Below are 19508 nucleotides of genomic sequence, written 5' to 3'. Positions count from 1 at the left end.
CGCGCCCGCCCGCCCGCCGGCTCGCTCGCTCGTCAGCTCTGCCGCCGCTGCCGCTCTAGCACAGGCGGAGACACAGAGACACACAGACTCTGAGAGCAGTTTTCGTGCAACTCAAAATTAGCGCGGGCAGGTTTAACATCGATAATCGGCTGCGAAATGATCCCGGCAGCCGGGGGCACAGCCTCGGCCCCGTCGCCCTCGGTTTATACAGCTAACAAAAGAAACCAGGACCTGTCTCCAAATAGCCATCTTAGGCTTCAAGGCTAGGCAGAAGCTGTAGGCCTCAAAGAAGGGCCTATGGAGATGGATAGATCTGGGAGAGGGATCGGAATCGGCCCCGGCCCCCCAGACCCTGCGGACGTCGCCGTCCGGAACAGTATTGATCCTTTTGAACTTTTTTTTTTTTTTTTAGTGTAAACGGACCGCGTTGAGATTTAAAAGGGGGCGACAGAGGGACTTGCGATTGGTTATTGTCCGGGCTTCAAAAACAAAACAAACCCACCCCCCCCCTCCCGCCCCCCAAACAAAACAAGTGCTATTAAATACAGGGCTCTCGGATGAAAACACAGTGATTCGAGCAGCCTTTGCTTAGGACCTCTCACGGATCGATCTGGAACCCCACTGATGCCCGAGGTATCTACAGATCTCTGTAGAATGGGTATTTATTTCACAGTTAGGTTAGAGTTTTCTTGGATGGTGCACTCTCAGACAAGTGTGGCTGTGTTTTTAACAGGTTTCTGAGAAGAATCAGTGGGGAGAAATTGTTGAAGAGTTCAACTTTCCCAGAAGTTGTTCTAACGCTGCCTTTGCTTTAAAACAGTATTACTTGCGGTGAGTAGTAGTGACTCTTCCACAGTATTTGGAATCGAGGGACTGAAGGGGAGATTTGTTTTTAGCAAAAAGAAAGCCCCCAATCAAACCTTGCATACCAGACAATCTCTCAATTTCTGTCCTTTTTTTTCTGTCTGAAACATCAAATATCCATAAATGGAGGTTGTAGGAAGGTGAAAGTTTTCCTCACGTATTTTAGGATTGTTTATATTTTTTTTCATGCAGGATCTTTACAGGTGACACCCTACCCCCCATCTTCGTAAACATTCTTTTGTGACATTGTTATTGATTGCTTGATATCCACGGAAGGGCAGGAGAGGTGATGCTTAGTAGAAGAGTTAAGATAGTTAATGAAACTTTGTATCCCTTGGGAAAATTTTTTCTTTGCCTTCGAAACTCCTTTGCCTTTTTAAATTCTGACTTTCAGATTCTTAAAAAATGAAACCTCTTGGGTGGAACCGTGTAACGGAGTGGTTTTTCAGTAGGCTATTTCTTCACTGCATAACATGTTGGTGCCTTAGGTGACCAGCAGAGTTTTTAGAGTAAGTTCTTTGGAATTTTTGAGCGACTTAAAAACATTCATAAGGATTATTATATATGTAGGAAAATTATAAAGTGGAGTACAATGATTTGGATTTACTTTTCATTTTCTTTCTTTTTTGACTGTATATGACAAAGTAAATTTTTTATTCAATTGATATGTGATACATTTCTGGTATTTCCTGATTAAGCTTTATTATTATTATTATTATTATTATTATTGTTATTATTTCTGATAGGGATATTTTCATATTGTAACCTATTATGAGGTCATCTTTTATTTTTAATGCTTACTTACTCATGGAGGATCCTTAGTTGGTGGTTATTTAAAATAATGCTCTTCATATTTATTGCTTTTTGATAATGATATTAAGGGATAGCCTTTTTTAGTTAATGTAGCTTCTGCATAGTTTGAGTTTGGCACTTTTCATTGCTCCAAATGCAGTATCCAAATGTAAATAGTCTGTGTTAAGCTCAGCCTTCTGAAGTAGGAAATGCAGTAATTGCCCAGGTGTACTTTCTATTGGCTATCTCAGATTGACTTCAGGCTTGAAGCTGAAGAGTTCACAGAACTTTTTGGATAGTTACTGAGTTGCAGAGAAGTCTAGAAAATACTAAGTATGGCTAGTTGTTATTTACTGTAGTGTGTGTGTGTGTGACTGCAGTGTGTGTGGGGTACATTTTTAAATAAAGGTCTAAAGTGAAAAACAGAGTAAAATTAACTCCCCCAAACTGTTGATTTATAATTTGGTGAGAAGTAGAGAATTTTATATTTATGGCCCATTTCCATTGATAACATTGAGAGGAGTATTATTAACACAGGTCTTGGTTTTTGGGTAATCTGTTTGAACTGTTTGGATTTTAAACTATAACACCTTTCAAAGTTACGCCTAATATTTATCAGATTGATTGAAATTTAATATCTAAAAGGTATTAAATGATATATATGGTTTGTGAGATGTTTTTCTGAAGAATTTACATGCATACTAACCAGTTTTAGCACAATCAATTAACTGTCTTGAATTCCAGTTTTTTGCAAGTTACGTAAATACTGTCTTTCCAGTAGTGATTTCTATCCTGAGATAATATCATTCACTGATTATACTTACAAGTACTGTTTTTAAGTATATAGTTTCTGGGTTGTTTGCTACTCTTTACATTGTTCTTAGATCAATTTGAGCTTTATGCTCCTATTAGAAGCTGCTTTTTGAACTATGTCCTTAGCTAAACTTGTTTTTCCTCCATATGTCACTCTCCAGGTTTGTTTTTGTAGGGTTGTAGCTAGGCTACTAGGAAAAAAGTTGAAGCATTTGTTTTGGAAAATAAAACCATGTGAAGATTTGCATGGCTTGTGAAGAAATACAAGAGAAATATGCTGGTCAAAGATTGGGTACTACCAACCTTGAAAGATTTTTTTCCCAGAGTGGTGTAATTAGAGGACATGTATTATGCTGGGTTTTACACCTTCCTTTGAAAAGTCTTAACTGGCAGACAGGATGCCAAGCTTTCACAGTAGTTCTGTGACTTAACTATAAGAGTACCTCTTCATAGTAAGAAATAGTAATCAAGTGACTCGGTGAGGTCTCTCTTTGGTATATGAGCAGATAATGCAGTATGTTTTATAAGTCACAGGTGGAATAATTTTTTTAAAATAAGAACTGCTTTTTCATTTGACCTATTGTAAGACTGTTAACTACATGTTAGTTCTCATTTACTCTATAAGTTTAATATTTGCTAACATTCCTTTGTAATTTTATTATTAATTAGATGGATGGCTGTTAGCTGGGTATAGTCAGTATGAAGATATCACATATCTTCAGAATATTACAGACACTTAAATAAAGGACAGCAAACTAGTATGCTGGCCATGTATATATTCTAACATTTTTATGTTTGTTTTGATACAAACATAGACGGTCACTCAATGTAGAAACTTGAGTTTAGTGGTCTGCTAAAAGTTTGCTTGATTGTATCAAGTATACATTTATTCAGTTGTAGATTGAGTATAAAAATTTCTCAAAGTCTAAAATTGAAAATGCAATTGATGATTTGTTTTAACATTGGCATTTAATGTTTTAAATGTTAGTACCTACTGGTAATGGGTGGAAGTATTCCATTTAAAAATTGAGTATTAATCCTCTATGATGCACATATATTTTGCTTCCACTTAGTTCCTTTCTTGGCCAGTACATCTCCATTTCTTCCACAAATGTTTATTATTAGGATATCCCTATAAGTATAAAATGATAAGGGAATATTTCCCACATTTTGTAGTTGGAAAAATTAAAGTGCAAAAAAAAAATCCAAATGACTTTAGGGGTATTTGTTAATTGGACAAAAAGTTGTATTCCTGACACACATTCTGTAACATTTAATCAGTCTATTATGAATTCAGTTTGTTAGTCACTAATGATTTTAAGAAATTAAAATATGGTTGGGAGTTACATACAGGTAAATGCATGGACAGTACACACAATGTGTTCTGTTTACTCATTGTATTTTATTTTGTTTTGTTTTGGTGCAAAGATTGGGGGGCAACTTACTACTCTTAGTCCCATTTAAAATTTTGAAGTCTAGGTATTAAGATTTCGGTAACTATTTCAGATACTTAGTTGAAGAATTTTCTTGTAGCTTATGCCAGCATTACTAAAGCTATAGTCAAGGTGGACTTGATATTTCTATTATAAAACTTGAGTTTTTGGAAAGGAGGTGAAATATCTTGGACATTAAAAAACTTATTGTACGAAACGATATATTACTGATTTTCTTATAATATGAAGTGATTTTTTTTACATGTACCTACCTTTAGAGTTGTCAACAACTTAGCTATAGATTTATGCCCACCAGAGTAAATTTTCTTTTGTATTTTTTAAATGTTTATTTATTTTTGAGAGAGACAGACAGAGAATGAGCAAGTAAGGGGCAGAGAGAGAGACACAGAATCTGAAGCGGGCTCCAGGCTCCAAGCTGATAGCACAGAGCCTGATGTGGGGCTTGAACTCACAAGCTGTGAGATCATGACCTGAGCTGAAGTCAGACCCTTAAGCAACTGAGTCTCCCAGGTACCCTGTCCAGAGTGAATTTTCAATTGCATTGTGAATTTATTCTGTTTTTTCCCCCTTGGTGAATAAAGCTCTCCCTTAAATTATATCAAGAGGAAGAGTTTACATCTATCAATTAAATAGAATGAATACACTCGTGTAATCTATAGTTACCTGTATAATTCTATACATTACCTCTTTTAAGAGAAAGCTTGTAATGAATCTCTTCATGTTAAGTGAAAGAATGCTTCAAAATTATAATAAAGTTATACTCTGAGTTTGTGAATTGCTAAACAGAACTGGTAAGCAGACATTGCTTGCTTTTTTCAAGGAAGAAAAAGAAAAGTAATATAGACATTGAAAGGACAACTGTATTTAAATAAATCATTGGTGTATGCATTTTTAAATTTAATTTTGTAAGCTGTATCCTTTCATTTTGAGCAAACCTGATTTTGATATCTTCTGATACTCTGTTACATTTTAAAAGGCATGCAGACATGCGGAAAGGAGGAATAGAAAGTAGAGAACGTTGTGAGACTGATCAGAGCGCAGCTAGGTGAATGTTGTGTCTTAGAAATCATGTTTAAAGCTTAAATTTGCCCCAAAGTAGAAATAAATCTCTCTTACTCTAAGATAGTACGTTCACTGAAGATACCTATTTTACTGAGGATACCACCTAGGAACTTAACTATAACTCCCAAAAATGTTTGTGGCTTTTTACATAACTTTTTCTGTCCTTAACTAAAAACGTCTATTTCTAAATAGGAGCACTCTTTTATAAACCTACCTGTACTCTGTTGTGGATTCAGTATTTTCATAGTTGGTTGTGTGTGAAATCCACTATAACTAGTAGAATCATTCATGTTGCTAAACTGAGTGATATAAAGTTGGAAAAGGAATGAAAAATACATATTTTAATTCATTGGAATTTAGGTGCATTGGTCTGTAGCCAAGTATTCAATACATATTTTTAGGTGAAATGTTTAGGTCTTTTGTTAATATTTTGGTGGAGTCTACTTTAGTGGGCATGTTCCAGCATGGTATGGACTTTACTAAAGTTTACTGGCATAAGTGGGTTTGTTTGAATTGGGAATTAGAGGACATATGGGGCATAGTGAGTGGAATTTTCTGTCTCTGCTTTAAGCTGGCCGCCACCATCATTACTATATTCCTTGGTATTCAGGTTCAATTAGAGTAGAAATTCTTAATTTGTGCCCTATAAAATACCTGTTTTCTTGAAGGGTCAGTGTGTTTCCTTGACAAAAGGCCAAATGAGTTTGAGCAGTAAAGCTAAATTTGGGTTACTTTATTGCAGGACTTCTTAGAGACTTTATTTTGTTAATGTGCATATGGATTTCTAGACAGTTTGGAGAAACACAATTTATTACCTCCTTTCCCCCAGCCATAGTCAGTGTTGTTTCCCTAAGACTTCCACACATCACAGGAGTGTGGTTCCAAACCTCTTGTTTGAGGAATACTTGTTAGGTTCTTTGGAGCATTTTGGGAAGCTATGAACTAGAAGAAATAGGGGTTAGGGAAGAGAAGTTTTAAATATGGAAGATAATAAGGAAATGAGAAATAGGCAATTATGTATATATAGACACAGATACGAATGTAAATTTTTTGGAGCTGTTTTTGGCATGTGTTTATCAATGGCTGTGCAATATTACAGTGGTAGTACTTGTTAAGTGTTTGAAATAGGGGGACGTTAAAAGTGTCTTGTGTTCATTGCTAGTGAAAGAAAGGTAAAGAAATAATTGCAGTCCAAATAGAAGAAGAAATGTTGAACCTGTGAGATAAGCAGTGGCCTTAGTTGGTCCGGAATGAAGAAAGCTGTCCTTGTAGATTCATAGCAATATTTTTTCTACTATTTAAACTATAATGTGATGAAAGACAAAAACCAAAAAAACAAGGGCATGATAAAGATTTTTAAGTCTTAAGCCATGGTTCACATATTATCTTAATATTCTTTTTGACCATAGAATTTATGATTAGCTTATTTGACCAGTCAGCAGCCCCTCAAAAAGCAATTATTTGCCCTTTATTTCCCCTGTTGTCTATGATTCTAACTAGAGGGTTTTTTTTTTAAAAAGAGGATATTTATATTTAAATTCGGTTTTTAAATTTGTCCATACAAGGCTCTCTAAAGAATTGTAGAAGAATCATTGATCACATTGTTTTGTGGAGTAGTAATTACTTTTGTTGAAATACAGTGATGGTCCTCCTAAAAATTTGTATTTGCTTCAGTTCTATGACTTTAAAAACTAGGAAGTCATACCATGAATTTTAGTGTTGAGGAAAGTTGTTTAGAAGTACATGTTGGTTGGGGTGCCTGGGTGGCTCAGCCAGTGAAGCCCTGACTTTGGCTCAGGTCATGATCTTGCAGTTCCTGAGTTCAGGCCCTGAGTCAGGCAGAGCTGAGCACTCAGAGCTGGGAGCCTGCTTCTGATTCTTTGTCTCCCTCTCTTTCTGCCCCTGCCCCACATATGCTGTCTGTCTGTCTCTATCAAAAATAAAATAAACATTAAAAAAAGGTACATACTGGTTTAAGGACCAAACTTACTGGAGTTAAAGATGAGGGTGTTAGTGTTAAAGATTATGTTCAAATATTTTATGACTTGAAGTTATAAGCACAATTTTTACAAAAAGCAAAAATACTGGCTTTTGAATTTAAATAACCTGGTTGGTACAGTTTATCCATAGTAGAACCAAGGAAACTAGGCAAATTGATGCAGTTTATTCAGAAGGGCACAAAAATGCATATTTTTTGCTTGATAATTGGTATTGGTTACCTGTCATAAAATTTATTGATGCATTCACTTGAAAATAAAATTTTTGGGGAGCCTAGAATAAATTGTTACTCTCAGTAATATTCGGATTACCTGTGAATTTCATTAAGCCTTGCAAGAACTGTGTTACTAAAATAAGAGTCTAACATATTTTGGTTCAGAATACAGATGCGGGTGGGCAAAAATTACAGAGCTCCCTACGTCTCCACCATCTTGCCCCTCCTCTGGTTCAGAATATAAAGAAATGTCATTTGTGCTTGGATACTTTCTGCATATTCATTATGTTGTGAAGTGGAAGTTAATCCATTTCTGCAGGATATGTACCCTTCTAAGTACATTGCAATAACCTGTTGCTGGAACTATAATCTCGGTGATATCTAGGAATAGCTATCACATTCTGATTGTTGTCCCAGAATGATAGATCCATAATTCCAGTAGTTTTTAAGTCAGTGTTGGCAGGGTCCACCCCAACTTACTGCAGGAGATTTTGTGGTGGGGCTGAATCTATTTTGGCTGTTTTATCTTCTTAATCTCTTTAACAGTTCCCTTTTTCTTTTCCTTTCATGTGATAGGTTTGTTGACGTAGGGGGTCATTTGTTCTTTAGTTTGTACCAAATTCTCGATTTTGGTTGACTGCTTCCTTCTAGTGTCAGTTAACTTGTTCCTCTATCCCTTGTATTTATTTCCTAAAAGCTGATAGTTAGATCTAAAGTTTGAGAACATTCAAGTTCAGTATTTTAGGCACACTTACTAGATATTGCTATGCTTTCATCGAATCATGAGACATATAATATTTAGTTCCATTTTAGTGGTGCTAAGATTGGTGCTTTTAGATAATAATAGTCTGAAACTGTGTTTTTAATAAATGTGCCATAGGTGATTCTTAAGTGTGCTGAAGTTTGAGAACAGCTGATTGAAGTATTGTAATGAAATAACTTAGTTGCTGAGATAACTGGTTTAACTTGGCATCAACATATTGGCCAGGGCTACATCCAGAATAAAACCTCTAGATGACATCTGGTCTGGGGCACCTGCTCATGCCGCACGCACCTGTCATCTCTAAGCAGAGCCTGGACACACCCTCTACTTTGTCTTTGGGCTCCAGAGAAGCTAACAAGGGCTCCAGTGCAGCTAAAGGAAATAAAAGGGTACATGAATTACCAATTCAACCTTATCTTAACTATATTTGCATAATTTGGATTTAAAAAGATTAATTAAAAATAAGTTTTCTTTAATATCTAGGTGGGGTTTTTTTTCTATATAGAACTTTATGATATTCATCCCAAATGAAATGCCATTTGTTTTATTGAATTTGCTGAATGCTTTTCTGCTTTTTGAGGATTTTGTTCATCTGCCCTGATTGTCCCCGTCCTGCTTATATTGTATAAATTATATTGTATAATTCCTTACTTATATTGTATAAATTCCTATAAAAATAGCAATGTTAACAATAACATGTTTTTTAATGCACTCTTTATTTTTCAAACCATTTTCATATGTGATATTTTTATCATTTCATATTTCAGAAGTAATTGCAGTTCTTTAATCTTAGAAAAGATAACACTTAGAAAAAAATTTCTTTAAAAATTTTTTAAAATCTTTTTATTTATTTTTGAGAGAGAGAGAGAGAGATGCAGCATGAGTGAGGGAGGGGCAGAGAGAGAGGGAAACACACAATCCTAAGCAGACTCCAGGCTCTGAGCTGTCAGCACAGAGCCTGACACAGGACTCGAACTCATGAACTGCGAGATCATGACCTGAGCTGAAGTCAGATGCTTAACTGACTGAGTCACCCAGGCGCCCAGAAAAAAATTTCTTTATACCACTCAAACTCTTTTCTTTTGGAGCAAAGGGGCTACTGCTTTTTAAAAAAAAAAATTTTTTTTAATGCAAATGGACTACTTTTTAAAAATAAATGAAAAGGGTTATAGGTTATAGCTAACTCTCAGTCTCAAGCGTCAGCCATAATGGACTGTTAGAAAAGTATTTTTTTTCAACATATTTTCAGACCACACTTTTTCCCTTTTGCCTTTCTGTTTCATTCCCTAGTGATAGATTTGCTTTAACAAAGCATTGTCTTATTTATCACCCTTTATTATCCATAGTTGTTAAATATCCTCAGATATAGCCCGTGTTCTTGCTATATTTACCTTTTGTTCCTATCAGTAAATGATTTTATTCATCGCAGTTTAGTGGGGCCAAAATAAAATGTTACTTCTTATGAAGCAGGATTGAAAGTTGTATAAGAATCTATTGCTTGAATATACATCTTACTGTGAAATATGGCAAGTATCTAATTCTCCCCTGTCTGAGTTCTTATGTTCTTGATTAATTCTGATTTATAGGATTTAGTTGTCAGTTGCTCTGTGCACCAAGATGACTTATTATATAATCATACATCATTCGTGGTGAAGTGTTTTCAGATGAAATTTGATTTTGTTCCTCTCCTAGCCCATTGGTTAATTTTAAATAAATAATATGTTAGTAGAAACATATATGAAGCCAGTAGGAACATTTATGGGTTAAAATAGGACAGAGAAGAGACCATTAGTTAGGGTTCTATGTAGAAAATACCTGACTTGTACTTTAAAATTAAAATGATCAGTAATAATGCTTAGGTTGATTATACTTTTCATAATGGTTCATAGATTAAGTGAATTTTCAATGTACTTGAACTCTGATCAGACCACTGTGTCCTTCATAAACAGAAGTTCCTACCTTAGCAGTCTGACCCCAAGTGCACTCCCAAGTAATAGGCGAAGTGTGCTTACATGATTTCTATTATCTTCTTAGGTTACACCATTAAAAGTCCAGCCTCTGAATTTGTGAGTAGTTTTTCCAGGTAGCCTCACATTGCAATTCATTAATTCAATCTAGTAGTAGAAAAATCTGAGAAATAGTAAACCTAATCATTTTCCTTCCTTGCTATGTTTTCTTTTTTAAAGATTTAAATTTTTTTTACTCTATGTGAACTCTTGCTTACACTTCATTTATATTGACCAGTTGTTATTATTTTGCCACAATTGCTTTATATTTTTCTCTTTATATGTGATGGTATACATACATTTTTATTATTACTGTTTTATAATCATTTAATATCATAAATATCATGCTCTTTATTCCTAAATATGAGTGTATGTTAAGAATAAAACATTCTCTTAATGTAACAGTAGTATAATTATCAAGTTCAGGAAACTTAACATGGATATAATCATATTAATCTGTATGATATCCCGACTTTATTAAAATTTTGTCAGTTTTCTCAAAGATGTCTTTTATAGCAATTGTCCCCAGCCCTGCCAGTCCATGATCTTGTATTACATTTAGTTATAGCTCCAGTTCTTCACCCTTTCATCATATTACCATTTTAGAGCAGTATGGGACAACTGTACTATAATTTGTATTTGTCTGATGATTTCCGGGATTAGATTTCGGTTAGACATTTTTGGCAGGAGACCAAATGTCACTATGTCCTATTGTTGATGTTAACTTTGGTTTGAGGTGATGTCCTCCTGGTTTCTCCACTGTAAAGTTTTCATTTTCTTTTTTGCAATTAATAATTAATGTGTGGGGACATACTTTGAGAGCATGTAAATATCTTGCTCACCATTAAACTTTTACCGAGTAGTTTTAATGTCCATTGATGATTCTTGCCTAAAATCAGTTAATTATTATGAATGTACAATGCTTATTTTCTAACTCTATCATTCTTTCTTCATTTTTTAGTTAGCAATCTATGGTAAAGAAGATATTTTCATTCTTATTATATTTTTCATTCTTTATTATATTTTTATTTTATATAGTGGATTAATATCTATTATTATGCATTTTCTCCTTAAGTTCGGCCAGTAGGAGCCCTTTCAAACTGGCTCTTTTGCCTTTAACATGTTCCCGTTTTTGAGCTCTTCCATGCTTTCTGACAAAATTAAAATCTTCTAGGGTCAACTTGTGTTTTTGCTTACCCATCTCTAGCATCAGCTATTTCTCTGGGGAGTTCTGGGTTTCTTTAGTCTGGAATAGTATTCCAAAACCAAGATCTGGTTGGCAGGTATACCAATTGTAGCATTGTCTTTCTTCCCGGCTCTTTCAGAGGAAGGGCTAGGAAGTTTCTTTATTTTAAATATAAATATACAAATTTAAAAAATCACAATGCTATACATACTGATATATCTAGCTACTCTGCACACAGGTTTCTTCTTGCCTTCTTCCATATCTTGTATCTTACTTTTCCCGCATTAAGAACTCTAGTTCCCAGTACTAGTGTATTTACACATCTTGTCAGGTCTGTAATATGGAGAGTACAATTTAGGAATTATTACACCCATACCATCTCAAACAACAAACTTGCTAAGTAGAATTACAGATTTCTTTGCAGTTCTTTGAGTGTTCAGACTGACGCTATATTGGTATCTTGTTAAAAATTTCTCAGTGAATGAGTTCTTTTTTTTCTTCTGTTACTGTTATTCCCTTAAAATACAGTAAAATTCATAATTTTTTATTTGTGTTCAATCTTGTGTTTTCACCATTTTTGTTAATTTTTATTTTTGAATAAAACAATAAAATTATAAAATCAAAATTCAAGATCTACTTGGAGGTTACCACCTTCTCTTTCCTTTCTCTTCTACTCCTTTCCCACTTATACTTTGTTGATAACCAGTTTTTTAGCATCTGGTTATCCTTCTCATTTTTTTATAAAATTATATATAACGTGTGTGTGTGTGTGTGTGTGTGTGTGTGTGTGTGTGTGTGTGGGTATACACATGTATGTATGTATATACCCACACACACTCGGTTTCTGTTAAAATGAGGAATGTATTTTGCCTTTTTTTACTTAATGTGTCTTGAATATCACCCTAAATACATTAAGTCCCATTCCTTTTAACAGCTGCATAGTATTCCATTATGTGGATATATCCTGGTTTATCCAGCCAGTCCCCTACACATGGCACTTAGGTTGTTTCCAATATTTAGAATAACAAATAATGCCATATGAGTAACCTACAAATCTAGTAATCTTCTACAAGTCTAGTAAGCTTATGCAAACCTATTTTTAAAGGTTTGGAGATATATCTTTGGAGCAAATTACTAAATTGAGTATTGGTGTAGTAATCAAAGAATAAATGCGTATGTAGTTTGTTAAATATTGCCAAATTTCCTTTGTGGGAAAGAACTATTTAGCATTCCTACCACAGTATATGAAAGTGCCTATTTCCCATAGCCTTGCTATGTGCTGTCAAGCTTTTTAAGTTTTATTGATGTGAGGGATTAAAAAATGGTGTCTTGCTGTATTTAATTATTGTGGAATACATAGCATTTTTTTTAAGTTTATTTTGAGAGTGAGAGAGTACAAGTGGGGTAGGGGCAGAGAGAGAGGGGAGAGAGAATCCCAGGTGCTGTCAGTGCAGAGCCCAATGTGTTCAAACTCCAGAACTGGGAGTTCATTACCTGAGCCGAAACCAGGAGTCAAACGCTTAACAGACTCAGCCACCCATGCATCGCATGTTTTAATATTTGGTAGTGCCAGTCCCATCTCATAGTTTTGTGGGGGTTTTAATATAAAGTTTTCCTGGCTATTCTTTTATGTTTGTTTTTCCATAACACCTTTGGTGTCAGTTTTTCCTAGTTCCAGAAAAAAGCTTGTTGATTTTTTTTTTAACGGGAATTGCATAAAATTTGTAAGTTACCTTAGGAGAACTGAGATGATGGTCCTGAGTTGAACTATCTAAGAAAAACGGAAGTCTTTCGTGTCATGAAAGAGTCTGAAAGTTTTCTCTTATAGGTTTTGGACATTTTTAAAGTTTATTCTTAGGTATATTATTTTTGTTCCTATCATAAATGTGGTTTTTCTTCCATTTTAATCTTCTAATTGGCTATCATTTATTTACATGAAAGTTATTGATTTTTTTAATGTTATAATCTGCATTACTCAATTGTTTTACTGTTTGTATTAGTTTTATTATTGATTTAAAAAAATTTTTAGATATACTAGTATGTCATCTGCAAATAGGGATTACTTCTTTCCTAAATATTATCCCTTTAGTTATTTTATGCCTTTAATTATTTTCTTTTGTCTAATTGTATTGGCCACTGTAAAATAGTTGGGAAGATGAAGGTGTCTTTGTGTTGGTACTGACCGTAATTTGACCTTTCTAACATTTCCTCTTTGACTAACATACTGCCTGCTATGGATTCTTGATGTAATCTTAACTCTATATGTTCTGCTAACATGGTATTTCCATATCTGTTTATTGAATGAATAGTATTGTTAGACTTAGAAGTCAGATATAGAGATATCCTTCATATGCTTTATCTGCTAGCATTGTGTTTTAGTTTCTTAAATCTAATTATTTATCATCTGTATTCAAGAAGGAAGGTAATACTGAATAAATAAGACAATAATTCATTACTTGGTTTTATGTTAAAGACTAGTATAAACCATGATTGTTTTTGATTTTTATGTTCTCAAGGTGAGGAGTGATTGTTTTGGTCTAGAAGTCTTCTTTATAGGTTATCCACCCTGTGGAAATGAAAAGCAAATTCATACTTTAGTTGTAATCAGAAATCTTACATACTTGTTTCAGTGAATCCATTCAAACCCATTACCACTAAATTAAATGTTAGGTTTTTACATTGCATTTCTGATCCTCCGATTTAGGTCTAATTTGGATATTAAAGTCTTGGTAGGTTTGTGACTTATTTAGACTATCCCCTTTATAAACTATGGGGATTAACGTCAGTGGATGTGTGTGTGCGCATATGCATGCACACATACATGCAATACTATTTATTAGCTTTAAGCAAACGGTTTAATAATTTCTTGGTCAGGTTTTGGACATACCAGGTCTTACACATTAAGCAGCTAAGCTGAGGTAGGCGTTAGATACTATATGCAAGTGTGATGTTTTATAGAGGCCTTAGTAGTATAGCTCATGGAATCTGAACATTTAGATTTCTAAAGATAGGAATAAGAAGTATGTAGTTAGAATTGGTTATGGTTACCTAATCTATCAATACATGGCATCATTATTCTTAGAAATAGAAGGGATTTTAAGAAAATGGTCTAACCATTGCTTTTTGGTAAGCTAGAAATAAGGATGTTTTTCTGTTTTGCCTGCCTAAGATCATTATTATTGAATGATGGAAGGGAAAAGTAGAAGCCGGAGGTTCCTTTATTACTCTAGCTATTCTATTCTGATTAAAAGGAATAAATGTAGAAGATTGAGATTTCTTTGCTACTATAAACTGTGACCTTTATTTTTACATTAAGATGACTCTAGGTAAATTGTTGGCCAGTAGTAATGATAATTATGTACTTGATTTGTCATTTGTATCAACAATCTTATCTCTTTCCCCTTCCTATCTTGTGTTTATAAGACAAATATTATTAGAAAGCCTATAGCAAAGCATATAACAATCCCTGGGAAAAATTACTTTTTACTTCAGAAATACTCTTTATTTTTTTAATGTTTTGCTTGGAAAAACCTAAGCTTATGTATTTGATTTTTTAATAACCAGGAATACTAATTTAAAGTTTTCAGTATGGTACATTATGTTTTAGATGGAGACCTCTACTGGAAGTATGAAGCAATAGATGGATTCTGTTACACATTATTAAATATCTAGACAAGGGGATGGCAAGGAGAGTTATTTAAAAAATAGTCAATGTAAAGTATCCTAGAGTCCTTTTAAAAGAATCATATGGTACGTTAGATAATAGTGTACTTTTGGTTTTATGATATCATCTTAAGTTTTTTTATAAAGCAGAATATCAAGTTTATATTTTGTTTTTTGCTTCTTAGCTGTTTATTGAATTTGTCATGTGCCAAATGGTATTAAATGGTTTACTGTAACTCATTTTTTCTTCACACTTCCTTATGACATAGGTACTGTTATTATTATACCAATGTTATAGAAGATAAAATAGGACAAAAAGGTTTAAGAATCTTGCCGAGGGTCACATTGTAAGTTCAGGAGCTAGTCTTTGAACCTAGGCCATCTGACTCTAGAAAAGGCATGCTGTATTGTATTCCCCTAGTGCACATGATTACTACTTTATGAAAAAGTATGTGAAGACAAGGACTTGAAGGGAATAAGCAAAATATGAAAATGGTTGAAGCAGCTGTGAGATTGTGGCTTTTATATTTTTTAAAAAATCCTTTAATGTGTCTTTTTTTCTTTTTGACAGAACTTGTGTGCTCCAGTACAATTTATAGTATAGTTTATATCTGCAAATACTCACCTTATTGGACTTTTACAGTTCTACAAGTTAGTATTAACCTATTTTATAGATGAGGAAAAAAGCCTTTACCATTGCTAATAAGTAGTAGTGTCAGGATTAGAGTTTTGCTTTGCGAATTATAATTCACTGCTCTTATTTTATTGCCAAAGTCTTGGGGTCAAGGACTTTTTTTTTTTTTTTTAATGTTGATGTACCTCTCAAAGCTTTTAATTTGATTTTTGAAACATTGAAGTTGAACTGAATCAAATCCTCTGCCATTGGGGAGATTAGTAAGAAACCAGGTGGGTATGGTGGGCCTCTCAGCAAAGGGGAAATGTAATTTTGGAATTCTGAAAGAATTAAAAAATTCTAAAATATAGAATTGGTAGTATTATAGCATTCCATTGATCTGCCCCTAAGCTTAACCTTTTCTTGTGTGGTTTTATGAAACAGGTACCAAGAGTCAGTTCTGATTGTAGAATATAAATTAACATTGTGATAAATGTGGCATTTTATGCTGTTTTATATAGTCCATAAAATATATATTTTTAGGTAAAATAGACACTAATCGTTCTTATTTCTCTTTACAAACTACAACAGAATAGAATCTTGTGTAAGGTTAAGAGTTGGCCCTGAGTAATAATTTTGTTTCTGATTATAAGGTGAAATTTCAAGGATTTTGCAAAGTAACTACTCTTTCTGGGAAAAAAATGGATGTTGGAAATGATGTGATAGTGCAGTGGAAGCATTTTGAGAGTCACAATGTTCATTATCAGGGGCACCTGGGTGGCTCAGTTGGTTAAGCTTCTGACTCTTGATTTTGGTTCAGGTCATGATCTCAGCAGTTCATGAGATCAAGCACCTCATTGGGCTCTGCACTGACATTACGGGGCCTGCCTGGGATTCTCTCTCTCTGCTCCTCCCTTGCTTGCATACTCCCTCTCTTTCAAAATAAACGTTTAAAAAAAAAAAGAATGTTAATTATCGTCATAGTAATAGCTAATGTTTATTGCACATTTATTATTTGCAAGGCACTGTGCTCATCCTGCATTATTCCAGTCTTCAAAGTCATCCTGTAAGATTGATACCATTATCATCATTTTATAGATGAGGAGACTAAGATTTAGAGAGATTAAGTAACTTACACAATGTTACCCAACTGCAAAGTGGTAGAGTTGGAATTTGATCATGGTCTTCTGCCTCTGAAAACCAAACTTGTAACCCTTAGGCAGAATACTGTTAATTCAATTCACTGAATAACAATTGATCATCTATCATTTACCGGACACTATTTTATGCACTAGACATATATCAGTGATGAAAATAGGAAAATCTTTCCCCTTTGGAGCTCAGGAAAGGGAACAGTACACAAATAAGCAAAACAGTGTATAAGATAAGTGCAAGGAGAAAAGTCAAGCAAATAAAGTAGGTAGTTTTTGATGGAGAGAGTGTGTAACATCTTTGGATAGAGTGGGCAGCAAAAAGTCTTTATAATAGAGGGTGACATTTGAATAAAGACTCAAAGGAGATGAAGGAGCAAACCCAGTGGATATCTGGGATAAGAGTAAACAAACAGCAATGGAGCATGCCTGGTGTATTCTAGAAACAGTTAAACAGGTAATTGTGGCTAAAGTTAGTAAAGAGAGGGAAGTTGGAGGTTATTAGATCAGAGAGATAGAGAGCTGGTTGCTGATCTTGTGGGGCCTTTGTATGGTCTTTGCCTTATACTGAAGCCATTGGAGGATTCTGAGCATGATGTGTCATTGTCTGGATCTCTCTGGGTGCTTTGTTAAACACAGATGAAGGGTGATCAGGGGCAGAAAGAAGGGGACCTGTTACGGAGTTAATAAAATAATCCAGGTGAGAAATGATGGTGCTTTGTACCAACAAGGTTCATAGCTCTTAAAGTGGTGATAAGTAGCCATAGTTTTGATATTAAAAGTTTTAGATTTAATTAGCAGATGCCTACTCAGAGACTCACTGAGAACTCGCTGGGTGTTAAGTTTTGTACTACTTCAGTTATAAGCTATTTTCCATAATTATCAAAGTATACTAACACTTGCTCATTGTACACAATCTAGAAAATACAAAGAAGGGAAAAATATTGAGCACAATTAACGTCTTAGCATGTTCTAGTCTTTTGTCATAAGGATTGGTTGAACCTTAAAATCTGTCTACCAAAAGCTGGCTGTCTCTCCTGCTAAAATGTTAGCATCCTCAGAGCAAGACCTGTGCTCTTTAGTTCTCTGCCTTAAGTACATAGTTCATAATAAGTGCTCAGTACTGCTTGTTTTGTTTGAATTAATTGTGCCAACCAATTAGGTGCCATATTCCTGCACATTCTTTTAAGAGATACCACATTTTTTTCATTTAAGGCTTGGTGAATGGGAAGCCAGTAAGTGTTGGTAGTCTTAGTTAATGTGCTCTGAACTCCAGCCATGCTCATCTATTTATAGTGGTCTAAACATGCCAAGTTTTTCTCGCCTCTCTGCCTTTGCATGTGCTGTTTTCTCTGCCTGGAGTTCCTTTCCCTTCTTTTTTGCCTGACATAACTCCTACCCGTCTTTGAAACTTAACATAAACGTCACCTTCTCTGACAAGCCCTTTCTTATCTTCCCAAATGGCTTGAAGTGATCCTTATGATCCTACTTTTCCACCCGTCTATACCTCTAGTATACACACTACTGTTATATATTTCTTTCAAGTCAGTCTCCCATATTGCACTTTGAGCTCAAGTAAGTAAGGACTTATTTTTGTATATCTTTGTATCATTATCTTTGTATCATCATAACACAATGATTATTAGAATATAGGAGTTAATGTGTGGCTAATGGAATCAATGAATGAACACTGCAGTGGGTCACTGGAAATAAGGAAAGAAAGAAATCTCTTTTATTTGAGGGTAGGAAGGAGCTTATGGAAGAGGTCTCAAGCTTGGCATCTAAAGACCAGTTGGATTCAGATAGAAAAGAAAAAAGAAAGATGGAGGACTTTTTAGGTATGAGGAAAAGAGTAAATTAGGGTAATGCGTAATGTATTTTAATTATATTAATGAACCCTGCTCCCATGGAGGTTTGTGTATGTGATTGGGGGAAGGTAAGATGGAGACCAAGATTTGGTAGCATATCATGGAGGATTTTGAAAATCAGATCAAGATGTTTGACCTTTATTATTCTGTATATAGTGAGGGTGTGAGATTTGTATTATTTACTTGTTCTGTCTCAGAACAGATTCTTGATGATATTTGGGGAATTAGTCTTAGTGCTGGTGTGTGGGATAGATTTCAGAGAGGCGAAAGTGGTGACAGGAATGGCAAACACACCTGTCTGGTTTGATCAGAAAAAAGGATATTATTTTTTTAAGTTTATTTTTATTTATTTTGAGAGAGAGAGGTGGGGAGGGGCTGAAAGGGAGGGAGAGACCATCCCAAGCTGGCTCCACACTTGTCAGCACGGAGCCCGATGTGCGGCTCAAACCAGCCCACCAACCTGATCATGACCTGAGCCAAAATCAAGAGTCAGATGCTTAACCTACGGAGCCACCCTGGTGCCCGAGTGAAATATTATTTTTATTGAGTATTCAGATAAATGTGAATTACTTTTTTTTCACTATTTTTAAATTGAGGTATAATTAACATATTAGTTTGAGATACACAGTGTAATGGTTTGATATTTGTGTATATTGTAAAATGATTACCACAATTAAGTCTAGCTAACATCTGTTACCATACATAGTTATTTCTTTCTTCTGATTAGAACTTTCAAGATCCACTCTCTTAGCTACTCTCCCATATGTAATACAGTTTTATTAACTATAGTTACTGTGCTGTCCATCACATCCCCATGACTTCCAGTTTTATAACTGGAAATTTATACCTTTTGATTCCCTTTACTCATTTTGCCCATCCTCCACTCTGTCTCCTCAGGCAAGCCCCAGTGAATTTGCTATATGCATGAGCTCAGGGCATGTTTTGTTTTTTTATTTTTTAGATTACACATATAAATGAGATCATATGTATTTATCTTTCTGCCTGACGTTTCATTTAGCATAATGCCCTCAAGGTTCATCCATACTGTCGCAAATGGCAAG

At 34.7% G+C, this 19508-nt stretch overlaps 1 protein-coding gene across 2 annotated transcripts in view; it reads left to right on the top strand.

Moving 5' to 3' along the window:
* The first annotated feature begins 581 nt into the window (after positions 1-581).
* The window catches only part of ARID2 (AT-rich interaction domain 2), a 166560-nt gene continuing 147633 nt past the window's right edge, over positions 582-19508 (top strand). For both annotated transcript variants that reach the window (XM_029953569.1, XM_029953568.1), the window contains exons 1-2: positions 582-633; positions 734-831. In XM_029953569.1, the coding sequence (XP_029809429.1) occupies positions 625-633; positions 734-831 (107 nt within the window). In that variant the 5' untranslated portion in view covers positions 582-624. The remainder of the gene's footprint in view (positions 634-733; positions 832-19508) is intronic.

This window comes from Suricata suricatta, chromosome 10 (assembly GCF_006229205.1).
Source record: "Suricata suricatta isolate VVHF042 chromosome 10, meerkat_22Aug2017_6uvM2_HiC, whole genome shotgun sequence".
NCBI classification, from domain to species: domain Eukaryota; kingdom Metazoa; phylum Chordata; class Mammalia; order Carnivora; family Herpestidae; genus Suricata; species Suricata suricatta.
Note: the sequence above shows the minus strand (reverse complement) of the source record. Positions and strands in the feature narration are given on the sequence as shown.